This window comes from Rattus norvegicus, chromosome 11 (genome assembly GCF_021556685.1).
Source record: "Rattus norvegicus strain SHRSP/BbbUtx chromosome 11, alternate assembly SHRSP_T2T, whole genome shotgun sequence".
Lineage (NCBI taxonomy): Eukaryota > Metazoa > Chordata > Mammalia > Rodentia > Muridae > Rattus > Rattus norvegicus.
The window spans coordinates 48,310,912-48,327,336 of record NC_141544.1 but is presented as its reverse complement, the minus strand read 5'-3'; the positions used below and the strand labels follow the sequence as shown (position 1 = coordinate 48,327,336).

Here is a 16,425-nt window from a genome sequence, read left to right as displayed (position 1 = left end):
GTCTCTGTTTGCCTCTCTCTGTCTCTCTGTCTCTTCTATCTGTCTGTCTCTGAATCCCTGTCTCTTTCTCTCTGTCTTTCTCTGTCTCTCTGTCTCTGTTTCTCTGATTCTCTCTGTCTCTGCCTCTCTCTGTGTATCTCTGTCTGCCTCTCTCTCTCTATCTCTCTCTCTCTCTCTCTCTCTCTCTCTCTCTCTCTCTCTGCCACCCTCTGTGTCTCTGTCTGCCTCTCTGTATTTGTCTGCCTTTCTCTGTCTCTCTCTTCCTCTCTCTCTCTCTCTCTCTCTCTCTCTCTCTCTCTCTGTCTCGTTTTCTCTTTGTGTGTTTCTTCTGTCTCTGTCTCTACCCCTGTCTCTTTCTCTCTGTGTCTCTCTCTCTGTCTATGCCTATCTGCCTCTCTCTGTGTCTCTGTCTTTCTATGCCTGCCTCCCCCGCTCTAGCCCCCACCTCTGCTGTCTGTTAGGAATTCCTGTTTGCAGTCTGTGAGCACCAGAGGTTGGTGTCAGATGTCTTCCTCAGTTGCTCTATTCTTTACTTACTAAGGCTGAGTCTCACACTGAACCCAGAACCTGTCAGCTAGCTGACCCAGATACCTAGCCTACCTTGGGGAATCCCCTGCCTCTGCCCCACAAGCTCTGGGATTGCAGGTAGGAGGCCCTACCTACCTATCTTTTACTTGTGTTCTGGGGATCTGAACCTTTGCATGACAAACATTGTATCCAGAGCTGGCCCTGGAATTTTCTTATGTAAAGACACCAGTCCCATCCTTAGAGAAGGCTCTATTCTTGTATCCTAGCATTCTCCTGACGTCCACCTAACTTCATCATATTGGGTTTCTACATATCAGTTCAGTGAGGAGCCACCCCACACCGGCCACGGAGAGGCCTGATGCACTGGCTCTTTTTACTTTCATGGATTCCCATGTCTTGGTTAAGGTACAAAGGTGACATAGCCATGATGAACAAAGGACTGCTTTGGAAGAAGGCTCTGCTGTTTCTTGTCTCACCCCCTCCTCCCTTCTCTACTTCCTGCCATCCTTGTTCCCATGGGCACCATTATGTAAAAGAGGGGACGAGAAGCGCTGTCTCCCTAGGGTTCCTGGGAGGCTGCTGCTAGGGAGAAGGGGCCTAGCATTGGCATTTTCTGTCTTGAAAGGGAAGTCCTTTCAGTTGATCAGAATTTATATATTTTAAAAATAAACATCCAAGGCTTGGGGGATGGGAGATGCTTTTGGTGCAAGCTCTGGGACCTGAGTTTGGATCCCCAGAGTCTGTGTCAAAGCTGAATACACAGCATAGTACACGCCTCTGTTCTCATCCCTGGGTCAGGCAGAGACAGGTAGGACCTGCTTGGGTCTCCTTAACAAGCTAGTCTAGCCTAATTGGTGGGCTGTGGGTCCTACGGAGAGACCCTGTCTCAAAATACAAGAGGGTGGTAGACTGAGGAATGACACTCAGCATCAACCTCTGGCTTCCACATGTATACATCACACAAATACAAATACTGAAACACAACACATACACCACACACACACACACACACACACACACACACACACACACACACGTAGGAGCACACACATATATACAAAGAGGAATACACACAGACACACATACATACATACATACATACATACATACATACTACATACACACAGACACACACAGACATACACACAGGAATATACCCAGACACACATACTACACACAGAGATACCCACAGAGATACGCAACAGACACAAACACAGAGGAAGACACACAGACAAATATACTACACATACACAGACAAACACATACACAACATATATAATACACACCATACATAACAGACACACATACACAGGAAGACACACAGACACACACATAGATACACAGAAACACATGTACTCCATACATAACACACACAGAGACATATTCACATGTACAAGGAATACACTCATACACATGACACATGCACACTATACATAATACAGTACAAACACAAGAATACACATAGACACACTCATACATAGGCATACTCACACACAGACATAGACACATTTTCCCATGTGCACATGCACAGACATACATATAGACACACACATATAGACATACAGAGAGACACACATACAGACAGATATATACAGAAACACACAGATACACACAGATGCACCCACAGACACAGAGATACACACAGAGATACATACACAGATGCATACAGGCATGGGTGCACACACACAAACATACCCACACAGACACATAGTCACACACAGACAACAGACACACACACACAGAAATACACACAAATGCACACATGAATGGGTGCATACACACACATACAAATACACACAGAGACACACAGATACACACACAGATACAAATATATATGTGTGCACACATACAATCACACACAATCACACACAATCACACACACACACACACACACACACACACACACATACTTCGAGCCCCAGAATGATGACTCAGTGATTTCTTTTCCTTCTGAAAAGTGTTATTTCAAAGAAAGCTAAAGAAACTCAAGGTGGAGATGCTGTGTCTGATCTTCATTGTAGAACTCTAGAAGGTGTGTTCTATAGACTATTCTAGTCCCCAGAGGTAATCCCTCCACCGAATTTGAATTAACCTCTAGTTTTCAAGACCCAAATGAGGCACTGTCTTGCTGATAACCATTTTCAGCTATAAATAGAGGCATGTATTTAAATAATTAAACTCTCCGGGAAATGTCAGGCCCCTTCTGGGAGACAAAGAACGAACTGTTGTCGAGTTAGCCATTAATTAATTTTGCCTTCAGCTGCTTGAGAAAGGGGTAGAAACAGGGTTGTTCAGAAGAGGCAGAGATCCCAGGTGTAAGAGAATATTTAGCCAGAGTAGAAATAACACACAGCTGAGAGGACAGACATGTAGGGTTCAGGCTGGGCCTGGAGTCGCACATGAATCATGCCGAGCCCCACCCGCTGCTGGGCCGTGGGCTCTGAAGCAGCGTTTCCACTGCTTCATCTGATTCAGAAATAAAACAGACCCACAAATTACCCCAGAGCTGGCCAGACAATCCACTCCTTGTCTGGGGCCCTAAAAATACCTTTTGTGGGAACTTGCTTCCATTCACGCTGTGAAACCTGGTCAGGGTGGTTTGCCTGATTAACACTGGGCAGGGGCTTTGGGAAGGTTAGACTGAATTACACTCCAGTGGGACCCTGGCGCGAGACTCCACCCCAGTTACACTCCAGTGGGACCCAGGCCTGAGACTCACCCCAGTTACACTCCAGTGGGACCTGTGCCTGAGACTCACCCCAGTTACACTCCAGTGGGACCCAGGCCTGAGACTCACCCCAGTTACACTCCAGTGGGACCCTGGCACGAGACTCACCCCAGTTACACTCCAGTGGGACCCAGGCCTGAGACTCACCCCAGTTACACTCCAGTGGGACCCAGGCCTGAGACTCACCCCAGTTACACTCCAGTGGGACCCAGGCCTGAGACTCCACCCCAGTTACACTCCAGTGGGACCCTGGCGCGAGACTCCACCCCAGTTACACTCCAGTGGGACCCAGGCCTGAGACTCACCCCAGTTACACTCCAGTGGGACCCAGGCCTGAGACTCACCCCAGTTACACTCCAGTGGGACCCAGGCCTGAGACTCACCCCAGTTACACTCCAGTGGGACCCAGGCCTGAGACTCACCCCAGTTACACTCCAGTGGGACCTGTGCCTGAGACTCACCCCAGTTACACTCCAGTGGGACCCAGGCCTGAGACTCCACCCCAGTTACACTCCAGTGGGACCCTGGCGCGAGACTCCACCCCAGTTACACTCCAGTGGGACCCAGGCCTGAGACTCACCCCAGTTACACTCCAGTGGGACCCAGGCCTGAGACTCACCCCAGTTACACTCCAGTGGGACCCAGGCCTGAGACTCACCCCAGTTACACTCCAGTGGGACCCTGGCGCGAGACTCCACCCCAGTTACACTCCAGTGGGACCCTGGCGCGAGACTCCACCCCAGTTACACTCCAGTGGGACCCAGGCCTGAGACTCACCCCCAGCTTGCCCTGTTTGGAGTAGGGGTGAGGGTAGGGGTCCACACATGGCAATGACCATTATCTCTTAGGACAAAGCTGAAAATCGAGCTTTTCTGTGCCTCCACGAATCTTTATTAATGTGTGTGGGTTCTGAGGATTGAACCGGGGTCCTTGTGAGAACTTAACCAACTGATCCATCTCCCCAGCCCATCAGCACCATGTTCTTCCTATTGTATTATAACCTAACGGTGCAGATGACATTTAGAGATGGTGATGTTCTAAAAGCCAGTTATAAGCAGGAGGTTGGATGATGGAAAACGGAGGAGCTACTAAGTTCCAGTGAAGAAGCAGGTGCCAGGAACACATGCAACACTTACATATATATGTACACATACAGGCATGTAGACACACATGCACATACATGTACCTGTGCACACACATGCACATGTATACACAGATACCTGCACATGTACACATGCATACAAACACATGTACACATACACACACATGCATGTATATACACATACACACATATACCTACTCATGCTGCTGTGCTAATTTTTACAGTGTTTGACAGTTTGTGCACTTACTTTATATGTTTCATCTAACAGGATCATCACCAAAGGGTCAAGATAACATTCAGTCCTTTCTAGAAATGAAGGTAACTCAATCAAAATCAACCACGGTCACCACTGGTTTTCTAGTTCTCAGATGAGGGCCTCCTAACTTACCACAGTTGTAAGGGAGGCATCCTGGGGTTCACCTGCAGAGTTTTATCAGAAATTGATCCATTCCGTCCTTCACCAGTTTCAAAGACACCGAGAAGATACAATTGTAGAGATGGAGACCCCCGAAGTGAGACTGGCAGGTGAATACAGCAGGTGCTAGGTGTTTAGAGCAGAAACTTCAGCCCTGAAGGCAGAGGAAGGGGAGGAAGCACAGGAAGAGAAGTTGTAAGGATGTAGAATATATGTGAGCATGCGTGTGCATGCATGTGTATGCGTGTGTGCATGTATGTGAGCATGCGTGTGTGCATGTGTGTGTTTGCATGCATGTATGTGTGTATGTATGCATGTGCATGTGTGTCTGGTGTTTGTGCACAGAGGTACCCCTGTGTGTAAATGTATGTAGAAGCCAGACATGCTTCCTCATGCTTGGACATCATTCTACAGGCACTATTCACCCGACTCATTATTTGAGCATTGTCTCACCGGCCTGGGGCTTACCCAGGAGCCTAGACTGGCTGAGCAGTGAGCCCAGAGATCTCCCCTTCTCTATCTCTCCTGTGCTGGTTTTCCACTTGGGTTCTGAGGATCCAAGTTCTTCATTCTTGTAAGGCAAGCCCTTACTGACTGAGATATCTCCTCAGCTCTAGCATGGGGCCATGTGGGCATGGGATCTGACCCACTGAGGCCTGGGACACTGATGTCCCCTTGCCCCTCAGGTGGTGCCAGGTCTGGAAGACTGCATGTACACTTGTGGATGAAGGAGGGATGGAAATTGCCCACCCCCCTGCTTGCTGGGACATACTTATCCCTGTGGCTCAGGAACAAGGGCAGGATGGACCTGGCCCACTTGGCTTCGTCTTTGGGGAGGAGAAACTTGGTGTAGCAGCAGCAAGGACATTTTGAAAGCACAGCTGTGGGACAAAGAACAAAGCAATGGAGAGTCGTCTTTCTGTGGAGGGGAATTCGAGAGAGCTAGGTGAAGGAGGGCAGGCCTTGAAGGACAGCCAGGTATTTGACAGATTTGGTGGGTAGCCTCCACCCACACAATACAAAGATGCCTCAGTGTTCTGGGCTCCACCTTGGCTGACCCTGGACTGTGTGTAGGGCCCAGCGTCTCCTCTAGCTGTTCCAAAGGTAGGGTGAAGCACAGGTTGGAGGTGGCGAAAGAGCTCAGGTTTGTACACGGTGACATTCTTGTATGAATGAGGGCTATTAATACCCATAGGGTGGTGACAGATGACACAGCATGGAGGACGGCCACACTTGTCCGGCTCATGGTCATGGCTCTGCCGTTTTACCGTGAGAGCCATGATGGAGTCTGCCCTGCCATAAGTAGACACCACTCGAGAAACTAGATCGCAGATGCCAAGTTGATTTTGTTGTTCAAAAGACCAAAAGACCTCATTATATGTTTCTCAGTGTGTTTTTCCAGGCTTATTACCTCTTCTTAAAAACAAAACGGTGTGTGTGGAAACATCTGAAAGGGGCTTTCTTCTTGGGCTGTATGCCACTCAGTCATAAAAGTCCGCTCAACAGTCTGCCATCTGTCCTGGGCTTGGACCATCTCTTCATGGGGCGATGATCTCAGTCAGCCTCACTCCCACCCAGCTCTCTTGGCCTGAAGCAGTTTGCTCTGATTTTCTCCATGCTCATATATGTCAGCCCATCAGCTGTGTAGAGAACACGCCCTCCACAGAGCAGGGACAACATGTGACCTCCAACTGCAGAGTCAAGAGACTCTTTCAACCAAAAGTCAAGATCATATGCATCCACAAATCAGGGCCTTCTTAGAGCCTTCTCAGGGATTCTGCTTCACTTCCTCATGGGTACCCCCAACCCAGTCAAAATAACACATCCTGACCATCTTGCTCCTCTACAAGGAGGAGAGGTTTTGGAAAATATTCAATACTGAAGAAAGAGAGTCTTCTGAAAGTCTGTCCAACGGCATGTCACATACATGGATTCACCTGTGGAGTCGTGGCATGTGTTGGGGAAGAGCTTAGATTCAGGACCTCAAATATGAGAGTTTAAATGACACTTCAGGATGGGTCCTTTAGCCTTGGGCAAGCCATCCAGTCAGTGCCTGCTTTATTTTTGACACTGCCGTTTACTAGGTAGGTCCCTTGGCACTTGTGGTCAGGACACACTGGCTTGGAGAACTGTGAGACTCTGCTTTTCAAGACTTATTTTTAAATTTATGTATGTGTGTGTCTTTACGAGAATGGTGTGTATGCGTGCGCGCACGCGTGTGACAGACCTCCTGTAACCAAGATGACACATGGCTATGATCTGCCTAATGGGTGCTGACAAATGAGCTGGGGTCCTCTGGAAGAGCAGCCAGTGTTGTTAACCTCCATGTTGTCTCTCCAGGCTCTGTGAGGTGTTAAAAGGAACACTTACTTTCTTGTTTCTGGTGCTGCTAAGATTACTTTTTCTTAAGTAAAGTAATACCTGAATAGATGGCTTTGAAAAAGATTTCCTTTCTTCTGGCCCTGGTTTGCATGTGCATCGATGTTGCCACAGGAAAACCCAGGGAGCGATTAGATCCCTAGGCTATGGCAGCATTCCAGAGATGCCGTGCAGACTTTAGGTTACAACAACGTGTGGTCCAGGGAGTTCTTGTCTACCTCGAATTATAAAGTAGAGTCTCTTCCCTTCTCCCTGTGCAGGTGTTCTCTGCAGGGGAAGGAGCATGGCTGTGAGTTCCTTCCTGACACTCAGCTTACATTGTAACTTGTCTCTCAAGGTATCTACACCCCTCCCCCATCTTAATATGTACATGTAGTTATTTTTCACTGTGTGTATACCTGTGTACTATTTGTGTGCATAGTGCCCAGGGAAGCTAGTGAACACCAGATCCCCCAGGGCTGGAATTATAGATGTCTGTGAGAAGCCATGTGTATGGGGATTGAACCTGGGTCCTACGGAAGAGCAGACAGAGTTCTTAACCTCTCCAGCCAGTCACCTCTTCTGTGTACTCGCCACCTTTGTAAGATGTCGGTGATATCTGGTGAGCTGTAGTGGGGACTTTTTCCACAGGACAATGCCAGGTCTTCCTGTGACATGTTATCACAGAAGAAATGATGAGAACAGAGCGGCCCCACCCAATGAGTGTTGTTGAAAAAAACACTTCAGGGGACCACACAAGACCTTTCCTCTCTGAGTTGAGTTCCCTTAATGAAAAAACTATAATAGTCAAAATCACTGCTTCATCCTGACTTCCTTTGTTAATAACTAAGTGTAATGTTAAAACCTATATTTTATTTGTATCTATATAGTTTTACTTATTTATAAGATAGAGTTTTGAAAATAGAGTTAAAGTCTAATGACCTCATTTTGCTGCTTGTTTTAATGACGGAAACCTATTAGCATGAACTATGCCTGCAGGTTTTACATGAAAACCAAAGCAAATTAACTGAAGGCTGCTCCTTGCTGTTTGTTTGCTCAGAGACAGAGTCTCACTATATAGCCCAGGCTAGCCACAAACCCAGTATGATGCTCAGGCTGGACCTCAAACTTATAATCCCACCATTTTAACATCTACCATCCTTGGCTTCGACTCTGTTTTAAAGAGTTATATATAGTTTGGGTTGCACACTAGCAAAGGCAACATGGCAACCTGTTACATCCAGATTTGTTAAGGGGGTCTACTTCATTTCATAGAAAAACTCCCACAATCCATGGATGGAGCTCTTGTCCTCAGAGAGGAAAATTAAACTGTCAGTAATTAAAGGGGAGTGAGGATGTGGCTCAGTGGGTAAAGCACTTGCTACACACTTGTGAAGATCTGAACCAAATCCCCAGAACCCATGTAGAGCCATGTGGGGCAGCATGTGTGTGTGTTGTCCAAGTGTTCCTAAAGCTATAACGAGACCATGATACGAGACTAAGAAACTCCAGGCAACTATGACTTGCTCAGTGGTAAACTATAGGAGACTGTGTCGCAAATAAGGAAGTCGATGAGGACTAGCACCCGAAGTTGTCCTCTGGCTTCCATATAAATGTAATGATATGTCTACATATCATATGGCATTCATAGGTCTACACACATGTACACACACATTCACACATAGACAGAGACACACATACATGCACACAGAGACGTAAAGGTACACACAGACATACACAGACACACAGAGACATACATACACTCACACAACACACAGACACAGATGCAGATACACATACACATGGAGACATACAGAAACACAGATATACCTGCACTCACAGACACACAAACACAGATATATATACACAGACACACAGAGACATACACACACATACACACAGAGATATACAGACACACACAAAGTGACACGCATACATCACACACAGACACACAAACACAAACAGATGAATACACAGATACACAGAGAGAGACATAAAGACACACAGGCATATACAGACACACACAGAGAGATGCATTGATACAACACACAGACACGCAGACACACAGATACAAAGACACACACACAGTTATATATACATACACTCACAAGTACAGACACACAAGATACAGACACACACACACATACACACACACACACACACACACACACACTTAGGTGATGATGAGAAATCTTCATATCTCTGGCCTTCAACTTTTAGGTGATTAATTCCTTTGCTGGACAAGAAAGAACTGCCAGTGCCTGGTATACAGTAGGTGATACATAAGTTACTTAAATGAGCAAGTAATTAAAATTAGACTTCACAATCAATTCTGATGTTGCCTTTCACACCCTGGGTACCACCTACTGTCAAAAAGTTTCCTCCCAAAGAACCAAGTCCTTAACTTCTCTCCCCCAAGAATCTTCTCTCTTTGAGACACTTAACACCAAAACATTCACAGTGCACTCGGTTGACAGATTTTTCCAAAGGATCAGGAAACTGTGTCTCAAGTAAAGATACTCTGTGGTTTGATAGTAGGATGAGTCTTGTAGAGATAAATGTTTGAAGTCAGGAAACCATTATAGCATCAAGCAGAAATCCTGAATGTGTAGACAGCCCTGGAAAGACACAGACCCTGTTCCGTGGGAACATGGACAGTTCCTATTTTTAAATCCCCTCCATGTTAGCACAGCCGTAAGCACTCTACACATAGGGCCTACACGTATGTTCCCAGGTTGTGGTAGGTCCTCAGTCTTGTGTAACCCTAGCAATTACCTGCTCAGGTAGCTGTTGCTGTCTCCCTGGAGCCAGCACTGAGCCAGAACCACGGGGTTCTGGACACATTAGCAGTTGCTGCTGAGAAGAAATCTGTATTTCAAAGCACTTGGTATGGTAAAATTCTTCCCGGGGTTCTGGACCCTCAGCCAGCCCTTCCTGACCACAGTTCTGCCAAGGCCTATGCATGAGAAATGAATTTCTCTATGCCATTTCAGCTCCATCTTGCTCAGAGAATACCCCTGCCCACCTGCCTTACATGGTTTTGCTCTTTTCAAACTTGAGGGTCAAGTCCATAGCAAACCTGAAGTTCTGTGACTCTACAAGTTGCCCAAAGCACTGCAGCTAACAGTGCTTGGAGGAAATGGATGGGGGCCCTAGGGAGGTGGGGGCAATGTTTTCAGCACTGGAGTGAACATCTAAAGAGTCCACAGGGTATCTTACATTTCCAGGATTATGGAAACCCATGTGTCAGGTAGAGCTTGAGAAGTATTTCCAAAATTCTACTGTAGATAATGCAACCAGCACAGAGGTACCGCTGTGCTGTGGTGATCCAGGGTTAGCCATCCATGGGCTAGCCATCATCTGTGGGCTAGCCATCATCTGTGGGCTAGACATCATCCGTGGACTAGCCATCATCTGTGGGCTAGACATCATCCATTCATCTGAGAAGACAGATACATGTTTCTTTGCTCTCTGATGAAGCTGGATTTCTTTTCTAAAAAATATTTTATTTTATGTGCATGTATGTTATGTATACACTTGCATATGTGAATGCCTGGTCCATCTTTTAGTGGTCAGAGAAAGGTGTAGGAGCCCCTGAAACTGGAGTTACATGTGGTTGTGAGCCACCAGGTGCGTGGTGGGAACTGAACCTGGGTTCTCTGCAAGAGTAGTCTGTGCCATTCCTGAGCCCTCTCCCCAGCCCCCTAAACTTTTTTTAACTTGGTGTTAAACTATTGAGACTTGTACCTCTCAAATATCACTTTCACACATGTGCACGCATGCACGCTAATGCACACACAGGCACACATGCATATTCATGCACACACAAGCACACACACATGGACGTGTGCACACACACAGAAGGCACACACATACACACATGCATACAAGGCACACATACACACACACACACACACACACACTATTTCATAGGTATTTTTTTTGTCTCTTGCACATACAGTGACTGCCTTACTAAAGGTTCCTGTGGCCTGTTCCCAGGGTCAGTGTGGGACACTCACCCCATACACACTGCCATGTTTAAGTCCCTGTCTTGATTCACTGGGGTCACTGGTCTCTATTTTTCAGCTACCTCCCTTGTCTCAGCCCTCCACCTTCTTTGCCTTCCTGACTGTGCCCCCCCCCCCCCCCCCCCCCGTCTATCACCAGGCATCCTCAGCTCTAGCTCCCTTGTTTGGCACAGGGATAGGAATTCAACATCGCTGGGATCTCAAAAGCAGCACCACTCCCTGATGCATTGCTGCATGGGTCCTAATGTCTGTCTGCTGCTAGCTCTGTTTACTGTCACCCGGCAAGAGTGAACACCAGGTCTCTGTTCCCTGTGAGTGTTCCCAGACATCTGTCACAGGAATCTGGGCATGACAGTTTCAGAAGGAATTGGCCAGTGAAATTGAAGCCAGACGGCAGCTTGGCTTTCCACTTAGTGCTTCTCCTGGGTGTGGGTACCAGCACCGTCTCAGACGGCAGTGCAGGCTGCTGAGCTGAGCGTGGGCACAGCGTGGTCTCACACTGCTGCAGAGAGGGCTGCTGAACTAAAATGCCAGGCCCCTGTTACTCATGGTTCTGAAGATGGGACATGCAAGGACAAGATGACAGACAGCTCCATGTCGGCTAGTCTGCTAAGGGCTTTCTCTTCAGATTGTAGGCGGCTGCATCCTCACATGGAGGGAGTGAAGCAGGATGTGTGTGTGTGTGTGTGTGTGTGTGTGTGTGTGTGTGTGTGTGTATCTTCCTCTTCCTATTTGTGTGTCTCATACATGTACACATGTGTGCATGTGTCAGGTATACACACTCATGCATGTGTCTGTGGAGGCCAGAGGTCAGCGTCTGCTGCATTTTTCAATCACTTTCCACCTTATGTTTTAAGGCAAGGTCTCTTTCTGAACCACAGAGCTAACTGATGGGCTAAAGTTTCTTGACAGCACTAGGATGGGTGCACACACCATCATGCTGATCTCCAGGTGCAAACGCCACCATGCTGATCTCCAGGTGCAAATGCCACCATGCTGATCTCCAGGTGCAAATGTCACCATGCTGGTCTTTCCAGGTGCACACATCATCATGCTGGTCTTTCCAGGTGCACACATCATCATGCTGGTCTTTCCAGGTGCACACACCACCATGCTGATCTTTTTGGGTGCATACACCACTGTGCTGGTCTTTCTGGATGCACACACCACTGTGCTGGTCTTTCCGGGTGTATACACCACCATGCTGGTCTTTCCGGGTGTATACACCACCATGCTGGTCTATTCAGGTGCACACACCATCACCCAGGTCTACGGTAGATTCTGAGGATCCGACTCAGACCTCACTGAGCCAACTTCCTAGCTCTCTCTTCCTGCCATTATTGTATCTACCCCCATGGCCTGAGCTAAATCTGATTATCCCTTTTTTACCATTATGTGGGGCTTATAGCTCCAACATGTGAATTTGGGTTACTACAACATTCTGACTTCTGTCATGTTTCCAGAGCATGACTTGTTTCCCATGCTGCCTGTCATTGGACCTATATATCTCAAGACCACTGAGCCCTGCTCTTCAGGTACCGTACTAACAGAAGAAATTGTCTTCTCCTACAGGAACTCACCTGACGAATGCAGTGTGACCAAAGGTGGGAAGATGGTGGGCAGCCCTGATACTGTGGGAATGAGCTACGGCAGCTACATGGAGGAGAAGCACATGCCGCCCCCCAATATGACCACGAATGAACGCAGAGTGATCGTCCCTGCAGGTCAGAGGTCTTGAATTTTTGCTCTGGTTAACAAACCATGCATCCCAGGGCACACAAATTGCCTCTGCCCTTTATGAATCTCGGTCAGGGGCGATGTACCCAGCATTCCGGTCTGGAGCTGCTCTCTGTTCCACCCAGGTTGCTCAGCCCCCTTCTACCCCATCGCTCTTCCTTCCTCTCTGTCTTCCTCTCACTGGAATACAGGCACCAAATGCTCTCTCTGGTAAGGTGCACAGCACCAGGGCCAAATGCTCTGTCCCACATCCGCACTCTCTGGGTGTTAATCAGGGGCAGGTAGGATAAAGGGCATTCAGCTACTGGGCACACTTTCTGCCAGAGTGGTCAAGGTGATGCACGGCAAAGCTTTCATAAGCTGCACTGTCCCCTGCTCTAGGCAAACTCACCTTTGTAATGAGCAGTAACGATCAAGCCCCTCCCCTGCCATGGTATGATGTATTCTAGGGCTCTGCCAGCTTCTAAACAGGAAGTTCAGTGTGCAGAGACTCTGGTAAAATACAGATCTATCAGATGTGTCACCAAATGGGTCCTTTTGGGTATGTCACTACGAGACTTTCAACAGACTCAAAGATGGCTTGATGATGTCAGGGAACCAGAGTCCTCCTTGAGGGTTGTGCCTTGTTTTGCCACATATAGTCAAACTCCAGAGGACACAGCAGTGACAGTCCTGTGTGCCAACAGGCCAGAACTGCTCTAGATATCTATTGGAAGGCGAGGGTTATACACTCAGACTATCCATTTGGTTTTACTCACAGCTGCTGAGCTGTATACTCTGAGGCCACCTTGCTTGAGCCTGTGCCTCAACATGGGGGAAGTTCCCACTGGGTGGAAGCTGACCCCAGCCCGCCTGTGCCACTGCTGGCTGGGCACAAGCAGGAGGAAGTGGAAGCCTAAGGGATGCTTGACCCCAGCCCACCTGCCCTGTTGCCTTCCTCCTGAAAAACTTCGTTTCTTCACCTGAGGCAAAGAGAGTTTTAGTCATGTATGATAGAGGACCAAGCTGAGCTGAGCCTGCTCCAAACACTCCTCTTGTCCTTGTAGAATCATGATGGGTGCCACTGCTTTGTAGAACCATGTGCTGCTTCGGGCCATCTTGTATTCCTGAAATGTCTCAGGATGCTTTGGTATTATCAAAGTCTTTTTAAGTGAGTCTTTCCACAGAGGAAAATGAGGCAGAGGATCTGTCTAGTGGAGTCAGGATGTCAGCAGGTCCAGTGCTGGCTGAACGGGCCAAAGGATGTGTCTGCAGATGGACTCTAGCTGGCATTGGGTAGAGGGCTGTTTCTTCATTCTAAAGGAAGCTTTCTTTCAGCTGTACCCTCTTGGGCCGGTTGCTTCATGCCTGGGTGTAGGCAGTTATTCAGTTAATGGTGTTGGTAAAAGAGCGAGCTGTGGATGATTTTGCAAGTTGTGAGTTTTTCGGTTATTGGTCAAGGTCCAGGCATGTGTGTTCACACAGATGAGCACACATAGGCACGCACGTATGCACACACGCATGCTCACATACCCACCTACACTCGAGTACATTTAAATGGTCATCCAGCGCAGCCGTGGGATGGCAGGACCCCAGGCTGTCGGCAACTGCTGTATCCATTTCTTCAGCCGCATCACAGGTTATCCACACTTCTTACCCAGACTCCTTTGGGGTGTGGAATAGTCTACTCACATTGAAATCTTCAGACCTGAGTCTAGCTCGTTCCTAGAACGCCTGCTGGTTAGATGTAGTGCCTACCTGATCCACAACGATGTGAAGCAGAAGCCTTAGTTGCTCCCTAACATTTGCTCTTTCTATCACTACATAATGACCTTCATGTCAGAGGGGGAGGGAGGGAGTCAGTCAAAATGGAGGACCTGATAACTGTGCTTAGATAGAACCTTTGGACTCAGAGTTCACAGAGCGTTCATTTTGAAAAATTATTCCATTGGCTTTGACTTTGAGACCCACCATACTCAGTTAACTCAGTAGCTAAGAAGCCCAGAAAATATTCATGAGGAGTATCATAGGCATGTTCTTATGGGTGCAAAGGCCATAATTAAATATATTTATACTCTTTCCTGTGTCAAAATGAATTTAAGAAATATTGTGTGTACAGACATACACAGAAGTGGGATAGGCTCAACTTTGAAGGAATAGGTGTGTGGACAAAAGGAAGTGTTTAACAGAGAGGGAGACCAGTGTGTGGTATGCATCACGTGTGTGTAAACATGAAGAGAGACAAGCATGTGGTATGCACCACATCACATGTGTGTAAACATGAAGGGAGACCAGGGTATGGTATGCATCACATGTGTGTAAACATGAATATGTGTTCATTCCTAAGCTTTCTATGAGAGTGTATACCAGTTGATTCTGTATAAATCAAGGTACTGTGAGTAACAAAAACTGTTAGTGTAACAAGCTCTCTCCTCTAGTAAGGATCCTAGTTTAGCCTCACCCATTTTAAGCCTTCTTGGAAAACCTGCAATATCAAAATCATCAAAACAAAGCCCTCTTAATAATAAAGCGCTGAACAGCTCAGGTGATGTGTTGGCTAAAACCCGGAATGGTCATGTGTGCACTCTAGGGAAAAGACCATTCCTCAACCTCATTAGGTGTCAGCTCGGATTTCCATGGTGACAGATGGCACTGGTCCTGAAACTCGCTGTGTCTTTTATTCTGGGCTCCTAACGACAGCCCAAGCCTAGTAGGTTTGGCTCAGATGTCTGATCTGCAGGGCATGGCCGAGGCAGTGGCACAGGTCCGAGTGGAGGAATGGTGGATTCTCAGTACACATGAAGCTGATGCTCTAACCAGTATCAGTACCATGCATCTCAGGAGTGTCAGCCATCAAGGACAGTGCCCTCTCTGAGTCTACGGCTGTTATTTAGATGTGCTGTGTGCTGCCGCTAAGAAAGGCACACTCTCATTCTCCACCATTTTTAAAAGTTGCAAACAGATGGCCAAATGCAATAGGAACTCTGGTTTTAGCAGCTGATATTATTTTGAGAGTTTTTCTTTTCATTTCCTACAAATAGTTGCTAAAGTTGAGCTAAAAAAAGATTTTTTTTCACATTTTAGTTTTTTTTTTTTAAATTTTTTTTAACAGTCAGCTTGAACCCTTTGATATCAGCATCTTAGGGACTGAGTGGCCACCCCCGTAATCTTCCCTTGCTCTGCCCATGTTAAGCATTTCCTATGTCACACTGGACAAAGGCTCCCATGAGACTGAATTCTTTCTTCTCAGCCTCCGCCTTTCCATGGTGGAAAGGCCCTTGAGTTGTATCTCAGCCAGTCTGTCCTGCATGCCAGATCACCCAGGAAGTGTTCACTGATCATCTGTTACTCATATGCCGGTCTCTTAGGAGACAGCCAAAGAGTGCTGAGGCCAGTGAGACCCACCCCTGTGCTGTAGATGTGTGGCAGGAAAATGGGCAAACGCTCAAACTGATGGACATTCTGGAATTCCTGAGCAAAGGGAGTCAATGTAAAAAACAACAACAACAAAAGCAGGTCACGAAAATTCCATTTATGGCTGTGGTGATGC

The 16,425-nt window shown here is 47.3% G+C and overlaps 1 protein-coding gene across 19 annotated transcripts in view; it reads left to right on the top strand.

Moving 5' to 3' along the window:
- Positions 1-16,425, top strand: part of Erg (ETS transcription factor ERG) — a 222,192-nt gene that overhangs the window by 178,395 nt on the left and 27,372 nt on the right. For all 19 annotated transcript variants that reach the window (XM_087575357.1, XM_087575354.1, XM_087575353.1 and 16 more), the window contains 1 exon segment: positions 12,732-12,883. In XM_087575357.1, coding sequence (XP_087431483.1) covers positions 12,732-12,883 — 152 coding nt within the window.